Consider the following 20,864-nt stretch of genomic DNA (forward strand, 5'->3'; position numbering starts at 1 on the left):
TATAGATTCATCAAAATAGAGGCAGTGCAAGATTGGGCACAGCCTAAGATTGCCTTCGAGATCCGTAGTTTGCTAGGGTTGGCCGGGTATTATCAGAGATTTGTGAAGGATTTCTCTAAGCTAGCTTCACCTTTAACTAGGCTGACGAGGAAGAGAGTCAAATTTGTGTGGGATGAGACTTGTGAGAAATCATTCCAAGAGCTTAAGGTTAGACTTACCACTGCTCCAGTTTTGATTATTCCAGAGAGGGGTTTGGGTTATTCAGTATATTGTGATGCCTCACGGAAGGTTTGGGTTGCGTTTTGATGCAAGAGGGGAAGGTAGTAGCCTATGGTTCGCGACAGTTGAAAACACACGAGAAGAACTATCCCACTCATGATCTAGAATTAGCAGCAGTGATATTTGCCTTGAAAATTTGGAGGCATTATCTGTATAGTGAGAAATTTGAGGTTTTTTTCAATCATAAGAGTCTAAAGTATCTGTTTACTTAGAAAGACTTGAACTTGATGCAGAGAAGGTGGATGAAATTCATAGAGGATTACAATTTTGAGTTGCATTATCATCCTGGGAAGGCCAATGTTGTGGCTGACTCCTTAAGTAGGAAGTCAATTAGCAGTGTGGCTTGTGTTACCATTCGGGAATGGGAGATGTTGGGTGCTCTTGGGGAAATTGACCGGCACCTGAGTAAGTCCATTGAATTTGCAACTTTGTTTTCAGTAGTTGCATAACCTGTACTTGTGAACCGGGTGTTAGAAGCGTAGCGGGGTGATCTTAAGGTAGAAACCCTTAGGGAGATCTCAAATGAGAAGGTAGAGAAGGGTTTGAATATGTATCCCGACCAGAGTGTGAGATACCAGGATCATTTGTTTGTATCGGAGTCTTGCCGAGAGGAGGTACTCCGAGAGTTTCATCATTCACGCCTTACGGTGCATCCGGGAGGCACAAAGATGTATCAAAACCTTAGTCGCCAGTTTTGGTGGAGGAGTATGAAGAAGGATGTAGCCGTGTTTGTGTCGAAATGCCTTACTTGTTAGTAAGTGAAGGCCAAGCATCAGAGGCTAGTGGGTTTGTTACAACCCTTGCCTATAGCTGAGTGGAAGTGAGAGCATGTCACAATGGATTTTGTTGTGGGCCTTCTGAGGACTCAACGGGGTAGTGATGCCATTTGGGTGGCAGTTGACCGATTAACTAAGTCTATGCACTTTATACCTATGCGCGTAAGTGATTCGGTAGACTATCTTGCCGACTTGTATATCAGGAACATATTTAGGTTTCACGGGATCCCTGTGACGATCGTTTTGGATAGAGATCCGCATTTCACAGCTTGATTGTGGCAGAGCTTGTAGAGTACCTTGGGTACTAGATTGACCTTTAGTACGGCGTATCATCCTCAGACTGATGGGCAGTCTGAACGTACTATTTAGATCATTGAGGATGTGCATCAAGGTAGTGTGCTTGATTTTAAGGGGTTGTGGGAGAGGCACCTGCCCTTAGTGGAGTTTTCCTATAATAATAGCTTTCAATTGAGTATTGGCATGGCACCATTCGAGGCCTTGTATGGCCGACCTTGTAGGTCTCTAGTGTGTTAGGCCGAGGTGGGTGATGCACCTTTGTTGGGCCTAGAGTTAGTTCGGGAAACAACGGAGAAGGTACCAATTATTCGTAAGAGGTTAGTTATGGCTCAGAGTCGCTAGAAAAGTTATGCCGACTGTATGAGGAGACCCTTGTCTTTTGAGGTGGGAGACCATGTCTTTTTGAAGATATCACCTAGACGGGATTTGATGAGATTCGAGAAGAGTAAGAAGTTATCCCCTCGGTTTATTGGCCCTTTTGAGATCCTTGAGCGGATTGGGGAGGTTATTTACCGTTTGGCATTACCGCCATAGCTTTCTGGGGTTCATGACGTGTTTCACATTAGTATGCTTCAGAAGTATGAGCTGGATCTATCGCATGTATTGGATTGGACCGACTTAGAGGTAAATGAGGATGCCTCTTATGAGGAGAGACCGGTGAGGGTCTTGGATAGACGGGACCACGTCTTGCGACGCAAGACAATTCCCTTAGTAAAGGTATTGTGGAAACATCATGGGGTCGAAGAATTGACTTGGGAGTGTGAATTGGAAGTCTGAGAGAAATATCCGGACTTGTTTGTTGATACCTAAACATGTATGGAGATTTTGATTTTGATGATGAAGAGTATAAGTATTGCATATGTATTAGATTATGAGAACATTGTATATGTTATGGGCATTTTGAAAATATGAATTCAATATAAATATCGTATATGTTTTGAGGATATGAAATATTGTGGATGTTGTATCACTTTTGGACGCATTGTATATGTTGGGAAAATTCTGAAAATTTGGATTTTGATTTAACATTGTAAATGTTTTGGGAAATTGTAAATTTTTTTTAATATGGGACTTGTGTAACGAGTCAATAAGAATGGATGACCGGGGGATGGGTCATGTTGTTGAACTTGTAAGAATGGCATAGTGGTGAATGATTTAATTCTGATTTTGAACTTGATTTGTAATTTCGGGGACGAAATTCTTTAAGGGGGGAAGGTTATAGCAATTCCGGTTTTGACTCGACACTTGTGGTATCCCGAACTCGGGTTTAATGCTTTCATACTGTTGTTTACCTGTTGTTCCCCTTGTATCCCTTTAGAATTGGTTTTCAGGTTGTGGTCGTGCGTTTGGAATAGATTGGTTGCTTGTTTTGCCAAACCTTTATTGTCCAGATTTTGGCTCTTCTGCTCGAGCAGGCTTCATAATTTTGCTCCTCCGCTCGAGCGGCCATTCTTGCGTTCGAGCGGGATTTGTCAAGTCTCAGTACTTTTTTGTAGGTCTGCAAATATTGGGAGAGTGCATCGGACGCTCGAGCGTCCAGTCTCACGCTCAAGCGAAGTCCTTCGTCTGCAAATATTTTTGACACTTTCTGCCTTTTTCATTTGATGAATATGAGAACATTTTGGAAAAAGTATTATGGACAACTTAAAAAAGTAGTTCTATTTTAATATTATTTTTCATTGTTTGCTTCTTTCCATTCAGTTGTTCTAACTTTTCTTGTCTTGATAATTAGATCATACAAATTTTAGAAGAAGAGTGATCAAAGCATGAAAAAGTTGAGGTAAAAATTGATTTTATATATATCTACAAATATCTTACCTTTACTTAAGCCTTCAGGTGAAAATGCCTACGTTTTTCAAGCTCATCTTTTTTTCTTTTCTTTTTTATTTTGTGTTCCCACGTTTCTTTTCTTTGAACTTGTGCTTCTACTATTGCTTAACTCATTCAAAAACTCAACAGCTTGATTTTGTGTTTTCCGTTATTTTCAGAAGTCACATGTTTTGACATTGAAAGATTTTTTAGATTCATTTACAGAAGATGAGAACAAAGAAGTACAAGGTCTTTTCGAAGCCTATAGAAGGGATGTCCGAGGAGAAAGTGGCATCTTTCCAAAAATCTTGAACCCAAACACAGACTTGGGTTTTGAGAAGGGCGAAAACTATGCACATTTAGACAAGGTTTCTGCATGGATTGTTAAAAAGTATGTTTCTAGAGTTGAAGTCGCAATGCCTTGGGAAAATTGGGATACAACATCAGAGGTTATTAAGGATGGATACTATATGATTTTGGAGAACCATAACTCTATCCTAAAAGCCTTGTTTTCTAAGTACATAGATTTCAGTATTAGATCGAGACTTAGTACAAAAGCAATGATGTTATTCGTAATGACAGTATGTGAAGCCGTACACAGCATGTGCAACACTAAGGTCATGTACATAACTACAAGTCTACTTTTGACTTGGTTTCACTCCTTTGCTCTAGCTCAATATGCTGACTTCGAAATTCTTTTTGTCACTGATCATTTGAAAAAACTGGTGCGTGCTCATGTTGGTTTCCAAGTTGGTCATGATGTTCTTGTATACTTTGACCTTGCTGAATGCAATGTCCAGATCACAAAGCAACACACAGGCATAGATTCTAAAGATATTGCCATTATTGAAGAAGATGAAGAAAGCGTAGATTCTGAAGAACTCACCATTATTGAAGAAGACGAAGAAATCGTAGATTCTGAAGAACTCGCAATTATTGAAGAAGATGAAGAAATGGTAGATTTTGAAGAGCTCACCATTATTGAAGATGAAGAAACCTATTATCTCAGGGAGACGGTAGATTCTATGCAACTAACAATTATCAAACTGGATAAAGCTATCAAAGAGCTTGAAAAGAAGAAATAAGTACTTTCGAAGAAACACGAGGATTGGTGCGTAAGAAAGGAGTGCTTGATTGATGCGTCAGAACTCAAAGGACAGATGGCAGGCACACGCTTGTTGTGATGTGCAACAAAGGGTCTACTATTACTAGCAACTACCATTATTGCAGTAGTTTTGTGGTCCGTGGCTTTTATGTTGATTTTGACTATGTCATTTGATAGGAATTATTGATGTATTTTGAGATAATGCCACTTGCGAGAGGTAAGTGTCTGTTTTCCCATTGTTAATAACCAGTGCCTATTTATAACAGTTGTAGTCTATTCATAATTGATACAACATATTCAGCTACAAAAATTAAATAAATAAATAAAATAAAATAAAATTAGCAGCTAATGATTTTTAAGAATTCACAATCATATTTATTAATTAATAATAAATCATTTTGTACTTTAAGGTGCCTGAATACAAGTCTGGATCCTCTGCGGTGCCCCAAAACGATGTCGTTTTGGGGAAAAATTTCAAAAAAAAAAATACACAAAAACACAGAATCAGAGAAAAGAAAGAGGGGAAGAAGAAAGAACCAGAGAGGAAGAAAGAGAGGAGAAGAAGAAAGAAGGCACCACCGCAGGCCTCCCTTCACCCACGACGCCACCATCTCCCCGCCATCGCCGCCATGACCTACCTTCCCTTCATGTTCTTCTTCTTCTTCTTCTTCTTCTTCTTCTTCTTCTTCCTTTTCCTCCTCCATTCTCTCACTAAAACTATTAACCCAGCAACCATCTCGATCTTTTCTTCTCTTTTCTTTGCCACCGGTGTACCGGAGGGAGTTCGTCGGTCATCCTCGTAGTCGTTCCCCCCTGTAGCCCGTTGTCGATTGTTTGCCGTTTACCGAACTGTTGAGTCAGATCTGTTGATATTAAGTTCTTAATTCGAAATAGTTTTTTGGGTTTATTTTATTGGATCTGTATGTAAGATATGAACTATTCTCATACACTTTGTTGAATCTAATGTTTGACTGTTTGTATTGATCTAATATTTATTAATTTTGATTTATCATCTGGGATGTTCAAGTGTTATTTTGTATATATATACATACATCTTAGATTTGTGAACCTCAGATTTTTTTTGTTTTTGTTTTTTGTTTGAATGGTTATTGGTGTTCTGGGTGTTTGAAGTGTTTGTATTGTTGTTCAAGTGTTTCTATTTTGGTTATTGATGTTCAAGTGTTTGTATTGTTCTAGGTGTTTAAAAGATTATTGGTGTTCATGAAGTGGGTTTGCATGAAGTTGTTTTCAAGCCTTTGATGTATGGGGATGTGAATAAATTAGTTTCATAGATTCAAGTAGTTAGCTTCACAGATTCGAGCAGTTTGAAGAGGCGTTCTTCTCCTCTCTCTCTTTTCCTATGTGCTTGGCTCTTCTTCCCCTCTTTCTCTTCTCTGATTTCTAATTCTGTGTTTTTGTGTATTTTTTTTTTGTTTGAAATTTTCCTCTAAAACGACGTCGTTTTAGGGCACCGCAAGAATGGCCGTAGGGAAAGGCGGCAGAGGATCTAGACTCACCTAAATACTGGAATCTAAAAGTAAAGTTTTGAAGTCAATTATTTTAATTTTTTTTTTCTGCAACTGAACTTTGCAACCCGAGGCAATAACGTGATTGAAGATTATATATGTATAACCAATTTCTGAGTCAAAAGTTAATTTTCAACTAGGCCATGATCTATGAAAAACTCCTATAAATCATCAACTACTTTGACTTCTATTTAATTCTCCAACTGCCCACTGGAAAATAAAGAACATGCACATATTGGGTACAGTTTAATTGACTTGGTCCATTTTGAGAATAGGTAATGTATTAGAAAAAATGTCTAAATTTTATATATTTATGATATAGATTTAAATTTTATATCATGTTGACTATGTTCGAGCCAACGCCTCTCTAGTGCAATACCCAACTAGAAAGAATCCATTCCCTTTAAAATTCTACACATTTTTTTGAATATTTATTTTTTTTGGGATAGGTGTATACATGTATATATTGTTCAAGTCAACATTAAAGAGGAGGGAGATATAGAGAATGAAATACAAGCATTTCAGCCATTATCACAACTTGAACCTCTATCAAGTGCAGCAAGGCCTAACATTCCATTACTCAGGTTGTGAAACTTCATGCACTTCAGATTCCATCTATGTCTGCTGACAATGTAACTTCTTTCTCCATGACCACTATGGCAATGCCAATCGTTTCATAAAACACCCATCTTTCCCTCCCCACCCTCTCAGCCTCCTCCCATCTCCTGCTTACTGTAGCAGAACCTTCCTCTAAAATGCTTGTGGCCCCACAAGCAAGTCCTTCTCATACTCTTGCACAATTTGTGAGGTTGATCTCCATGTCCACCGTGCTTTCTTGCCTCCAAAGGTGAACCACAAGTCACACACTCACATGAACTAAGCCTCGTTCACACCATTCTAGAGAAAGAGGCATTTTGTGATCATGACTGCAAGACATGTAACAATATATTGCAGAGCAACCAAGGGAGTTATTGTTGCGTTAAGTGTGATGATTTTCGTGTGCATACATTTTGTGCTACGAATGAGGTAAAGCCGAGATTGTATCTGGATGATGACAATGATGGTGGCTTGGATTCTGGGACCATAGAGGCAGTGCAGTCAGGGCCTTTTCAGAGTGGTTATGAGGATCAATTGGAGATTCAATTGTCGAAAGAGGCGATTGTGTAATTGTTTAAGATTCAACTTCAGATGCAGATGGCTGAGCAACTTGCAGAGATGTTGGCATCACCAAGTCACAGTTCTTCTGCTTGAGGATGCAATATCAATGGTCTTCAATCCACTGATTTGCATTGTAATTGAAGTTAAGGATGGGTAATTAAGTTAGTAATTAATTAAGCTCGTGTTCGCTAATTTTCATGTGATTCAATTGATATTCAGTTGATAATATTATTACGTTAATGATTTTTATCCTGTATGGTTGTAACTATGCATTGTTGAACTTATTATATAGTTAAATATGATTTGATAATGAAATGCTAAAGCAATTCAAAATTGTTGACGAGTATGTTTTTCTAATGTATAAGGTTAAATATCCGTAATCCGAGTCGGTCCAGTCCAATTCGGTAGGTTTGGATTAATTTTTTGAATCCGTGATTCAGTTCCGGATTGGAAATTTAAAAATCCGTAGTTCAGAACTGATCTAGACCGTATATAAATAGTCTATATATATATTATACACCCTTTCACATAGTATCTTCGCTTATTCCAAATAAAACCTAAACCTAGACCTAAACTCGCATAATATCTTCTTTTATTATTTTTGTATATTGGTTTTAAATTTTAATTTGTAATGGTCTAAATACTTATGGTGGAACCAGTTTTCTTATGGTTGTTTAATTCTAGAACAGTATATCGCTATTATGGAAAGACGTGTTGCTATTGTAGAACTAATATGATATTATGTTTATGTTTTTATGAAATTAAAATATTCTTTTTTTTTGTTTATTTAATTATGTGAATTCCTGATTATAAACTGATCCAATCCGTGTTTAAATAGATTGGTTCGGATTGGTTCCGCGATTTAAACAGATTGAATAGGTTCTAATTTTTCAAAAACCGTAGATAACAGATTTGTCATAGTTTTACCCCAATCTGGACCAATCCGGACCATGCTCACCCTTAATCACCACCCTTCCATCGCCACTGCCATTGTCTTCAATCTCCGTTCTCCGCTTTCGCCACCGCTCTGACCACCTCTATTGTGGCTTCGTCTTTCTCTTATTTGATAAGATGTAGCACTTTAGCGCCAACTTCATTCCGTCACCTACTCTCTAGAGATCTCATCCATGGTGCAAAGAGCGCCGCTCGATTTGGCGACATACTATCTCTTTTTTCATTCAATCAGATTGATTTGGATTTTACTCTCGGCTTCGTTCGATCCAGAGCAGGCAGACACATATCTGTTTCATTAGATCTAGTACAAATGTGAATGAATTTATGTGCATGCTAGTCCATTTGTGTGTTGGTAATAATGAACATAAGCAAAAGTGCCTTCTATTTTGTGTATATTGATTGAGATATGGTTATAATGAACATATATTCTCAATTCAATGGTGAGCTTTGTTAAAATTTATATATATCCATGGACCAGAGATTTTGAAGATATATATAACTTTGTGATGTATATATATAAAGTATCTAGCGGTAAAGCAGGTCTCGAGTTCGAGTCACCTCTTAGTGTCACTGGAAGTTTGTCTAGTTGTTAACTTTAGGATCCAGGATTAATCGAGCTGCGTGCAAGCTGGCCAAAACAACCAATTATATATATATATATATATATATATATATATAGGGTATCCAGTGAGAGCTATGTGATGTATATATATACACACACTATATGATTTTAGCAAATTGAATTTCAGTATCATGTTTTTGAATCTTAGATAGTTGTATGCTCAGCCATTCTTTCCAGATCTAATCTATACACACACAAAGACGATTATATATATATATATATATTCTACAAGCTTGAGATTTGAAACAAATCCTCTCTCTTCCCTCTTTTTTTGGTTTTTTTTCTTTTCATAATAGTTGTAGATCTGAGATCTGAACTCTCTCTTCTCCTCTTCCTCTTCCTCTTTTTTATTTTTATTTATTTATTTATTTATTTATTTATTTTTAGATGTTAGTTTTGAATAAGAACAACTACTTCAACAATGCTAGCTTTCCTGATGGTGGTGGTGTATCATCTTCATCATATTCATCTTCATAAAGATAGAAAGTTGTGGTTGTTGATTTTCATTTTTTCTTTTTTCTTTTTTTGGATTTGGTTTCTTGTTGTTAATGATGATCTTTTTTCTTCTTTTTTTTTTTGGAAGAAGAAACGAATAGCAACAAATTTAAAATAAATAAATAAATAAATAAATTTGACAGATAACAGATTTGTCCAAATTTTGAACAGATAATAGGATTTGAACAAAAAATATGATAGATTTAAACAAATCAGAACTTGGTATTGCAACAGATAGGGTTGGTTTGGTTATGTATTTCAACCAATAGAATTTAGTTTGGCTTGGTATTTCAACAAATAGAAAAAATAAAAATAAAAATAAAAATTGAATAGATAATAAAATTCGAACAGATAAGGGGGAAAATTGGGCAAATAGTCAAAAAACTAAACAGATAGGAAAAAAAATTGAACATATAGAAAAATATTTTGAACAAATAGAGAAAAATGTTAAACATGTAGTCAACATGAGTAAATAGATAAAAAAAAAAATGTCAACAAATAAATTTAAAAAGTCAACAGATAAATTAAGGGTTAAAATTGAAACTAAATTGGCTTTCAAAATAAATGAAAAGACTTCTTACAAAATTATTTCACAAAGAGTGGATCTCTCACCAATGAAAAAAATATTCATCGAACCTGTAGGAGCCGAATTAAACTAGATCAATAGAGACGAATGGACCCGTCCAGTCCGAAACGTAACCTATATTCGGCATTGATCCTAGTCAATCGAAGAGCCGAATAAAATCACCGACACTCCAGCCAGTAGAACAAAGGCCGAGTAGAAGTACATGTAAATGATCAAGGATGGGCCTGGCCCTATGGCCCAAAGAGAACACTATAAATAAGGGTTCATCAGTCAGAGAAATGTATGCAAGAACCATTGCACTTAACTTAAAATATAAGTAATTCAGAGAGTAGAGACTGATTTGCCCATCAGAGTCTTAATTTCGGCACCCCCAACCGGAGTGTTAATTTTTTTTCAGGTGGCTAGCTGAGGATCACGAGTGTCCCCTAGGATCTGAAAAGTATTTCCAAACCACTTCTCCACAACTGGTGCCGTCTGTGGGAATACTCAAATACATCCATGGCGGGTATAACGGAAGACTCTCCGATCGTCACCGATGAAAACACGCAGAGAGACGACCTCACTCCAACAAGCATGCTTGGACCGGAGACTATCCCCACGAGACGCGCTTTGAACTTTGCCTCACCCTCGACTTCAGAGCATGAGGCGATGCAAGCGATCATGGAACAAGTAAAGCAAAACGGACAGAGGTTGGAGAACATGATCGCTAAGAATGAACGTCTCCGTCAGGACTTGGCCTTGGAAGTGGCAAAGTCCAAACAAGCTGTACGCCAAGATCCGAAACGACCTCTGAGGGTAGGTGGTCAACAACAAGACATTGATAGCGACTCCGACTCATTATCCCCGGAGCCCAAGAAGAAGGGATGACTCGAGACCTCCAGTTCCTCTGAAGAGAGTCCACGTATAAGGCATAAGTGCAGAAGAAACAGTTCAGATGAGGAAGACCAGCATGATCCCTTTGTGCGACGGATTGCAAGGGTGGTTCTGCCTAAAAAGTTTAAAGCTCCGTCGTTCACTCTCTATGAAAGGAAATCCGACCCCACCGATCACATCCGTCACTACAAGAAAGCCATGACATTGCATGCAAACTACGAGACCCTCACATACCGAATATTTCCTAGCAATTTGGGACAATTGGCTGTCAGGCAGTATTATAAACTGGAGCCGACTTCGATCAAAAGCTTCCATCAATTACAGAAATCCTTCAGGGCCAGGTTCATCACCAACGAGGTCCAGCCGAAACAAGCCGACTCTCTCTGGGCAATGCAGATTCAACCAAGAGAAACACTAAGAGCGTATTCGGCGCTATTGGGAGTGCTTTAATCTTGTCGATGATGCCTGCAACGACTCCATGGCCATCACCGCCTTCAAAATGGGTTTGCATCCTGACAGTGATATCCGCAGTTCCTTGACTAGAAGACCCTCCAAAACAGTCTGGTCGTTGATGAAGAAAGTTGAGGAATACTGCAAAGTGGAGGATGATGCCTTGCAGGTTAAAGCTAGAAATGTGGCCAACAAGACAGCCCCTTCTGAAATTGCTCATCCAATAAATTTTGTACCACCTTAGAGCCCTGAACCACGGCATCGGGCTAAACGAGACACGAGACTGGATTCCCACTGATCAAGCGACCAATGCTCCCACCCAGCAAATGAACAACTGCAAGTTGATAGCAGGTGGACAAGGCGTGCCGACATGAAATATACGGAGTTGGCAGAGCCAATCAACGCGGTTATGTCCAAAGTCCAACACCTTCCATTCTTCAAATGGCCGTCCAAAATAGTAGGACCTCCTGACATGAGAAGAAGGGATAGATGGTGTGAGTATCACAAGGACCATGGCCATGATACTGAGAGTTGTTATGCATCGAAGGATCACTTGGAGGAATAGGTACAAGATGGTCGGCTACAGCAGTACGTCCGAAAAGGCAACTCAACCAAAGCAATAGCCTTAAGACAGGATTCCTCTTCACTCGGCGTGATCCACATGATATACAGCCTGCCGATGTCATCCGCGGTGCATACAATTCAATCAAATCCCGACCCTCAAAGTCAACTCACTCTGGCTAAACGGCCCTATGAAGCTGCAAGCATTGCTTTTGATGATTCAGATTTGGCCGGAGTGACACTTCCCCACATCGATCCCTTGGTAATTGAGTTACGCGTAAACCGATTCACAGTTGAGCGCGTACTCACTGATCCGGGGAACACATCGGAAGTTATGTACTACAAGACATTCACTAAACTCGGCTTCTCTGAATCGGATCTCTCTCTGGCCCCTTATCCACTATTCGGCATCAACGCCAATCCAGAGTACCCGTTGGGAAAAATCACACTACCTGTTCGAGCGGGCTCCTGAACAGTGGATGTAGAATTCTTGGTTGTCAAGCTGCCATTGCCGTACAATCTCATTATGGGGCGAACTTGGTTACACACCATGCAGGCCGTGCCGAATACATATCATCAGCTGCTACGCTTTCCGACAGAACGCGGCATTGAGCAAATCCGTGGCTCCTAGAAATCAGCACAAGCATGTTATCTCCTCGCTGGAAAGACGCCAAAGAAGTTGCAAGTGAATTCCATTGAGGTGCCGGATCGGGAGAGCCTCGACGATGTTGGGCGGCTCCCAAGTGAAAAGGCCACGGAAGGCCTAGAACGAGTTGAAATAGACGAAAGCCCAGACAAGTTCTTCATGGTCGGCGCCTTCCTGAATCAAGCCGATAGACAGCAACTAATTTCTTCCTGCTCAGCAACCTTGACGTCTTTGCGTGGACTCCATACGAGATGCCGGGTATAGATCCGTCTATTTCACAGCACCGTTTGAATGTTGACCCTAAGTGTAAGCTGATCATTCAGAAAAGCCAACGGTCAGCCGTAGAGCACACTGCCACCGTTGTTAAGGAGGTTAACAGGCTACTTGACGTCGGGGCAGTCAGGGAAGTGACCTACCCTACGTGGCACTCTAATATAGTGGTTCTGAAGAAGAAAAATGGGACCTGGCGAGTGTGCGTCGATTTCACGGACCTAAACAAAGCTTGCCCCAATGATTGTTTTCCCCTATCCAAAATTGACCAACTTGTAGATGTGACGGCACGCCATCAACGTATGAGTTTTCTCGATGCTTACAGAGGCTGCCATCAAATCGCCATGCATCCAGAGGACCAAGACAAAACTGCATTCCTCACCCCAAGAGGAACCTACTGCTATAAGGTTATGCCTTTTGGGCTGAAGAATGCAGGGGCAACCTACCAAAGACTGGTCACTGCCATGTTCAAGGAGTAACTCAGCCACACTATGGAAGTGTACATTGACGATATGGTGGTCAAGTCCAAGGAAGAGCAGAATCATATAGCCGATCTGGAAGAGACATTTGGCATTCTACATAAATATAGAATGAAGCTGAACGCTTCCAAATGTGCGTTTGAGATCGGCTTTGGAAAATTCTTGGGTTACATTGTCAACCACTGAGGAATCAAAGCCAACCCAAGGAAAATCACAGCAATCCTAGAACTTGGCTCCCCTCGATCGGTCAAGGAAGTTCAGAAGTTAATGGGGATGGCCGCCGCACTCAACAGGTTCATCAGTCGTTCCACGGACCACTACCGACAATTCTTTCAAACACTACGGCAAGGCAAGGCTTTTGAATGGTCCACCGAGTGCGAAAATGCTTTTAGCGGCCTCAAGACCTACCTCCGATCAGTTCCACTCTTGACAACACCTTCGGCCGGTGATCCGCTCATTTTGTATCTGACAGTTTTCGACCGGGCCGTCAGCGCCGTACTGATAAAGGAAGAACTGGGGGAGCAGCGACCAATGTATTATATGAGCAAGGCAATGGTTGACGCCGAAACACGCTACCTTCCGTTGGAAAAACTCATTCTAGCTCTCATCATGGCAGTAAGAAAACTGATGCATTATTTCCAGGGGCATAGCATCGGGGTTCTAACAGATTACCCCCTCCGATCAGTACTACGAAGTGCAGAAGCGTCAGGTCGCATTTCAAAGTGGGCTCTTGAACTCGGCCAGTACGATATTCAGTTTCTACCTAGAACCTTAGTCAAGGGACAAATGCTTGCCGACTTTGTTGCCGAATTCACAAGGGGTCTTCCCGACTTCAAGTCTGATGAAATTCAACCTAAGCCGAACTGGAGAATTTATGTTAGGGACATTTGGCAGTTGTACTGTGATGGATCGTCCAATCAATGGGGCAGTGGAGCCGGAGTAGTAATCATGGCTCCTGATAGTGCAATAATTGAGCAGGCCGTCAAGCTCGGCTTCGAAGCATCAAATAACGAAGCCGAATACGAAGCCCTTCTAACCGGTTTGCGTAATGCACATCTTCTGGGTGCTCGGCGTTTGCTTGTATTTTGCGATTCAAAACTGGTGATCAACCAGCTAAAGGGGGAGAATGCGGCAAGGAATGACCATATGGTCGCTTATATGAAAATGGCTAACTCCTTACTGGCAAAATTTGACCATCATGAATTGAATCAGATAACACGTGATCAGAACACAAATGCAGATGCCTTGGCTTGCCTAGCCTCCGCCATTAACTCAGAAATTAAACGGACCATCGAAGTAGATTTCATCCCGGAGCCAAGCATTGGCCCTTCGGAGGAAGTCCAGGTCAATGTTATAGAATTTGGACCGAGTTGGATGGATCCCATTGCTGCATTCCTGTCTTCCGAACAGCTCCCAGAGGACAAGAAAGAAGCGCACAAGCTACGAAACAAAGCCCTGCGATACTACTTGGATTCGCAAGGAAAGCTTTACAAAAAATCCCTTTCTGGTCCATACTTGGAATACGTGCATCCGGAAAAAGTCGAAGAGCTTCTGACTGAAATACATGAAGACAGTTGTGGCGCTCATTCTGGCAGGCACTCTTTGGCTCACCGAGCCATGACACAGGGGTATTACTGGCCGATAATGAGATTCGATGCCGAATGTTACGTAAAAAAGTGTGAATAGTGCCAGAAGTTCTCTCCTTTGACCCACCTGCCCGCTGAAGAGTTAAGCTCCATAACTAGTCCTTAGCCGTTCGCCCAATGGGGACTTGACATCGTTAGACCACTACCTCGTGCCCCGGGTAACAAGCGATTTTTGATCGTCGCGACAGATTATTTTACAAAATGGGTAGAAGTGGAGGCACTAACGCACATCCGAGATACCGACGTGAAGCATTTCATTTGGAGAAATATCATAACATGATTCGGCATTCCAAGAGCACTCATTTCAGACAACGGCACCCAGTTTGATTGTGGCGTCTACCGAGAGTTGTGCAGCAAGTATGGTATCCGGCCTTACTTTTCCACGCCGGCTTATCCTCAAAGCAACGGTCAAGCCGAAGCCTCTAACAAATCCATCTTAGACGGCATCAAGAAAAGGTTGGAGAAAGCTAAAGGCAAATGGGTCAAAGAATTGCCGAGTGTGTTGTGGGCTCATCGAACTACGCCGAGGCGATCTACTGGGGAAACGTCGTTAGCTCTATGCTTTAGAACCCAAGCAATCATACCCTTGGAGATCGGCCTCCCAACCTTGAAATCGAAAGTTTTTGATATGGGCCAAAACGACATGATGCTGCCTTAGATTTGATTATGATTGAATAACGAAGAGACCATGCCCTTGCATCTATGGCGCGGTATCAGCAGCAGCTTGCTAAGTCGTATAATCAATGTGTTCAGCTGCGTTGCTACACACCTGGAGAGTTGATTCTGAAAAAAGTACTCCCAGTTGCCAGGAAACCGACTGATGGAAAATTAGGTCCTAACTAGGACGGCCCCTACCAGGTCGATTCGATCGCGGGAGTAGGGGCATATCAGCTCAAAGACATGTCTGGAAGGAGTCTGTCATGACCTTGGAATTCAACGCACTTGTGCAAATTCTATCATTAAACCCGACCTGTGGGGAATGATATTAGTTCTAAATGGCTCACCATGTACACATTCCATTTTTGTAATGTAAAGATTCCTGTTTACTCATTGTGCAATTCAGTTCAAAAGATTTCTGAAAAAGCCTCCGAATTCGAAGCGCCCTTCGTGGATATCACGATTGGCCAAATAAAGTCTCCGGATTCGGAGCCTCATCGGCGCACGACGTCTTTAGGCCGAAAAAGTCTCTGGATTCGGAGCGCCCTTTGTGGATATCACGATTGGCCAAATAGTCTCCGGATTCGGAGCCTCATCGGCGCACGACGTCTTTGGGCCGAAAAAGCCTCCGGATTCGGAGCCTCATCGGCGCATGATGTCTTTGGGCCGAAAAAGCCTCTGGATTCGAAGTGCCCTTCGTGGATATCACGATTGGCCAAATAGTCTCCAGATTCAGAGCCTCATCGGTGCACGACGTCTTTAGGCCGAAAAAGCCTCCGGATTCGAAGCGCCCTTCGTGGATATCACGATTGGCCAAATAAAGTCTCCGAATTCGAAGCCTCATTGGCACACGACGCATTTGGGCCGAAAAAGCCTCCAGATTCGAAGCGCCCTTCGTGGATATCACGATTGGCCAAATAGTCTCTGGATTCGGAGCCTCATCGGCGCATGATGTCTTTGGGCCGAAAAAGCCTCCGGATTCGGAGCGCCCTTCGTGGATATCACGATTGGCCAAATAAAGTCTCCGAATTCAGAGCCTCATCGGCGTAGGACGCCTTTGGGCTGAAAAAGCCTCTGGATTCGGAGCGCCCTTCGTGGATATTAAGACTGGCCAATATTTTATTCTCCAAATTTGGAGCCCTATCGGTGCACGACCCTTTTGGGCCGATTAAGTCTCCGGATTCGGAACGCCCTTTGAGGATATCACGATTGACCAATATTTAGGTCTCCGAATTCGGAGCCCTATCAGTGCAAGACACTTTTGTGCGCCGAACACACATTCAAATGTAGAATGCCGTTAAGACGAGCTGGGAAAAACCATTTACACATTAAAGCATATAGATATTCGAAATGAAATGCTTAGTCAACTTGGGCCGGCGCAACCGCACAAACAAATCAAAACATGCAAACATGTAAAAATTGCAATGAGTATTACAATGAAACACGAGACATACAAACACGTGTGCCAAATAAAAATTACAATGAAACACAAACATTTAAAATAAAACATTTTATTCAATCAGCCAATGATTACATAGTTTTGAACGCAATCTGCGTTTGAGCATTACAAGGAGCATTTTACTCGCCGTCTCCCTCATCCTCACTCTTCTCGACTTCAAAGGCAGAAAAGGAAAAATGATTACGTTGGTATAACGGCAATGCCGAATCAACACCAGATGCTTGGAGAGCTTCCGCGGCTTGAAATGACTTGATCCAACCGTGCTTAAATCCACGATTTTCACATCGGCAAACTTCCTCGGCGAGATTTTCCTAGGTCTTCTCTATCCCTACTTTCCGGCCTTCATGGAAGCCCTTTTCATAAGCCCTCCCATTCGCAGACTCTATTGTGAACATGCTCACCGTATCACGGTCAGCGATTGCACTATTTATAAGCCGCTGAGTCACCCTTTCTTCCACAATCGAGTTAGCTTGACTAGCTGGTTGTGTCTGGGCAGCCTTGACCTTCCTTAGCTCTCGCTCAGCCACTTCTGTGCGAGCTTCCAAGCTCCGAATGCGTTCATCCTTCTTCTCTATTTCTCGTCGGGCAGCACAAAGGCGCATGCCGATTTCGTAGGCGGTGTATAGCCCTTTCACTGCCCCATGAACTCCCTCTCGAAACACCTCAAAGTTAGGTCGACCAACCATCAATTGCTGGACTTCTGGAAGAAAGATCTGTCGTGCAAACTCGACTGCCATGTTCGGGTCTTGAATGATGGAATCTGCCTCTGTCATCGGTTTGTTCCCAATGAAGACAAAAAAGCTCAATGGGCGTGGTGGCCCACTGGCCTCACTTCGCAAACGAGGGGAGCTCCCCCACTGGTGCTTCTCCTTCCTTGGTGACCTACTTCGTCGACGCAGAGAGTGGCGCCTCTCGTGTTCTGCAGATGCCCTACCCTCCGTATGGGGAGGTTCGCCACTTCGGTTCATTGTTGAGTCTAACTCCGCCAGCATCCTGCCCTCTCCTTTACTATTGAAGAAAAGTCTGGTTGACATTCACGCTTTTCCGGCCACGAAGGACAAGCAAAATCGAGTCACTTTATGAGACTCAGATGGAATCTCTCACCCTTTTTTAATTACTCAAGAGTGCACCCCACTCCCGAGGCGACCTCATCAATGCGCGCTTCTGCAACCACTAACATTTAGCATTGTTAATTCATTTTCATATTCGGCATTGTCAATTTATCCCAAACTAGGGCAAGGGCAGGTTCATGAATTTCAATGGCCAAAAAGGCTGGCTGAAAGGATCACGCGCCTCACCCCATGAACTGATGATATTCGGCTTTTGGAGTTCATACATTGGCTGAGGCAAGGGCAGATTTATTAATCTGATCGGCCAATTACCTAAGCCCGATGCCGATTGATTCATGCCGCAGCCACTCTATGAACATAACATTCAGCATTGTTAATTCATTTTCATATTCGGCATTGTCGATTTATCCCGAACTGGGGCAAGGGCAGGTTCGTGAATCTCAATGGCCAAAAAGGCTGTCCAAAAGGATCACGTGCCTCACCCCATGAACTGATGCTATTCAGCTTTCGGAGTTCATACATTGGCTGAGGCAAGGGCAGATTTATTAATCTGATCGGCCAATTGCCTAAGCCCGATGCCGATCGATTCATGCCACAGCCACTCCATGGACATAACATTCAACATTGTTAATTCATTTTCATATTCGGCATTGTCGATTTATCCCGAACTGGGGCAAGGGTAGGTTCGTGAATCTCAACGGCCAAAAAGGCTAGCCAAAAGAATCACGCGCCTCACCCCATGAACTGATGGTATTCGGCTTTCGGAGTTCATACATTGGTTGAGGCAAGGGCAGATTTATTAATCTGATCGGCCAATTACCTAAGACCGATGCCAATCGATTCATGCCACAGCCACTCCATGAACGAATAATATTCGGCAAGATTACATTTATTAATCTGATCACATTTATTAACCCTTAGATACCTAATCGGCAAGTTTACATAAACGTTTATCTACCGCGCAATAGACTGTAGTAGTTTTTACCCAAAATAGATAAAGCAAAACAGTAATCTTCATTGATAACAACAGTTAAGTATAGAAAATAATTCAAGGCGAGAGAAATTTCCATTCATAAAGTGATTACAGATAGTCATCATTTTATACATGAAGGTTGCCCCAAGGAAATAGATGTTTACTAAGAAAACAAAACATGATTACAAAAAGATACATTGAAAATACCTAACAAAACTAAAGTGATCCCCAAATCAATCCTCGGGATCAGACTCAAACGGCTCAACCTCCACTTGCTCGTATGGAATCGACATGTCCAATGTCACTCCAGCGGCAGCAAGGGCTTTGAGCCAGCCATGTTTGAATCCCCGATTCTTGAATTTGGGGACCTCTTCTACATAGTTCTCAAGAGCGGCGCTTTTCCCAGCCTCGAATGCTTCGGAAGCCTCGGAGTCAGCTTTTTCCTTCGCCGCCTTCGATTCTGCTTGTGAAGCCCCTGAAATATGTATTCACTTAAAAGACCCTAATGTTTGAATTATTTTCTTAAAGCCCCCTCGTTTACTTGAATTAATTCGAATCTTGTCGGTTAGCATTACTATTTTTATTTTTATCGAAACAGGAATTCCCTTAACCGGATTAGGATCCCTAACCTAATTTAATTCTACATAAGTTACATGTATTCAACTCCAAGCCCTCACTCTTTATTTAAATTCAAAACTTTCCCCAAACTAGTACTTGTATCTTGTACCTTGAAGTACCATCAATCTTGTAATATATATACATATATATACACACCTTGAGGGAAGTGCCCTAGGACCAAAATTAATAAAAAAATTGACCCTTCACCCTTCCCTATGGCCGGCCTTTCTAGGAGGAAGAGAGGAAACAATTTTCAATGTATATCATCATGGAATTCTAGAAGAAAACACAACCTAGTACCCTAGACCTAGGAATGCTAATTCCTAAACTAGTTCCATTTTAACTAAGTATTGCCAAATCCTTGAGTAAGCCTCCCAAATCATCCATATTTCCTTTAAAACTTCAAACAAATCCTAACCTTTCCATCCATTTCCAACTAATGGGCTTTGTGGGGATATATTCTCTGAGTACCAACACATGGCAAGGTGACGCCGACGTGTCAGCCGAGGTGCCACGTGTCCTGGTTGTGACGCCGAGGTGATCTCGGCAAGGCCGAGGTTATCTCCGAAGATATCGGAATCCGAGATAAGTGGATAAAGGACAAGAGTCCTAGAATGAAGAGGGAACTCAACCTGGATATGGACAAGAGTCCTAGATTGGGAGAGGACTTCAGTTTGGGTAAAGATGAGACTCTTAGAGAGTTTATCCTAATCCCACTGGGAGTCCCAGATTAGCAGTAATCCTAAGTCCATTAGGGCCAGGCTCCTATTGGGACTAGGATTGTATTGGCTATAAAAGAGAGGCACCCCCATGGGTCTAAGGTATGCTTTTTATGCTTAAGCTTGTGAGTTTAGCACTTGATTATCTTTGAGAGATATACTGACTTGATCGTCGGAATGCCCCCGGGTGGTTGAACCACCGCCGGAGACTTCTTTTTCTGTTGCAGGTTTGCTAGAGGCCATCTATTCTACCAGTGCTTTTCCAGCTGATTACTAGGCGGGCAGTGTGGTCAAAAAATCACCCACACAATTTGGCACCATTTGTGGGAACGAAAGAAGAATAGATGGCCAATGACGGACAGAAGGATCAGATTAGAGACAACGCTCCTGCTAGGAGTAGGAGACCTATCGATCTCAACGTTGAAGGGGACGACCGCAACATAGAAACTCGTGACCAGAGTCACGAAGTGAAAGACGCCGGCCAGGAAGGTGACGCACCAAAGACAACAGATTGAAGCGGATACTACAACGAAGATGACCTCCAGGTATGGAAGGATAGATACCTGCGGAGGAACGAAGACCCTTCCAGAAGGGATACAAATACAGGGGGCATGAGCACTCCCAAAGAGATAACATTCAAGTATAGAAGAGCTCAACCTGAGTGAGCAAATCCCGGATCCCAGATCCCAGAAGACATGATCTCAGCCTAGATGAGTAGGTCCGAGAAAAGAATAGCTCAACCTGAGTGAGCAGATCCAAGATTCCAGAAGATAAGATCTCGGCACCTGAGTCCGAGAAGAGAAGAGCACAATGAGCAGATCTCAGATCCCAGAAGA

At 42.0% G+C, this 20,864-nt stretch overlaps 1 protein-coding gene and 1 long non-coding RNA gene across 2 annotated transcripts in view; both read left to right on the plus strand.

Annotated features, from left to right (window-relative positions):
- LOC145800946 (uncharacterized) overlaps positions 1 to 20,864 on the plus strand; it is a 258,555-nt gene that overhangs the window by 111,721 nt on the left and 125,970 nt on the right. The window lies entirely within an intron of this gene.
- On the plus strand, positions 3,080 to 4,551 carry LOC145800943 (uncharacterized). Its single transcript, XM_082890758.1, has 2 exons — positions 3,080 to 3,132; positions 3,375 to 4,551. Exon 2 carries the CDS (start codon positions 3,578 to 3,580, stop codon positions 4,244 to 4,246), a length of 669 nt encoding a protein of 222 aa, XP_082746884.1. The 5' UTR covers positions 3,080 to 3,132; positions 3,375 to 3,577; the 3' UTR covers positions 4,247 to 4,551.

This window comes from Camellia sinensis, chromosome 10, assembly GCF_055761805.1.
Source record: "Camellia sinensis isolate YWXY chromosome 10, ASM5576180v1, whole genome shotgun sequence".
Lineage (NCBI taxonomy): Eukaryota > Viridiplantae > Streptophyta > Magnoliopsida > Ericales > Theaceae > Camellia > Camellia sinensis.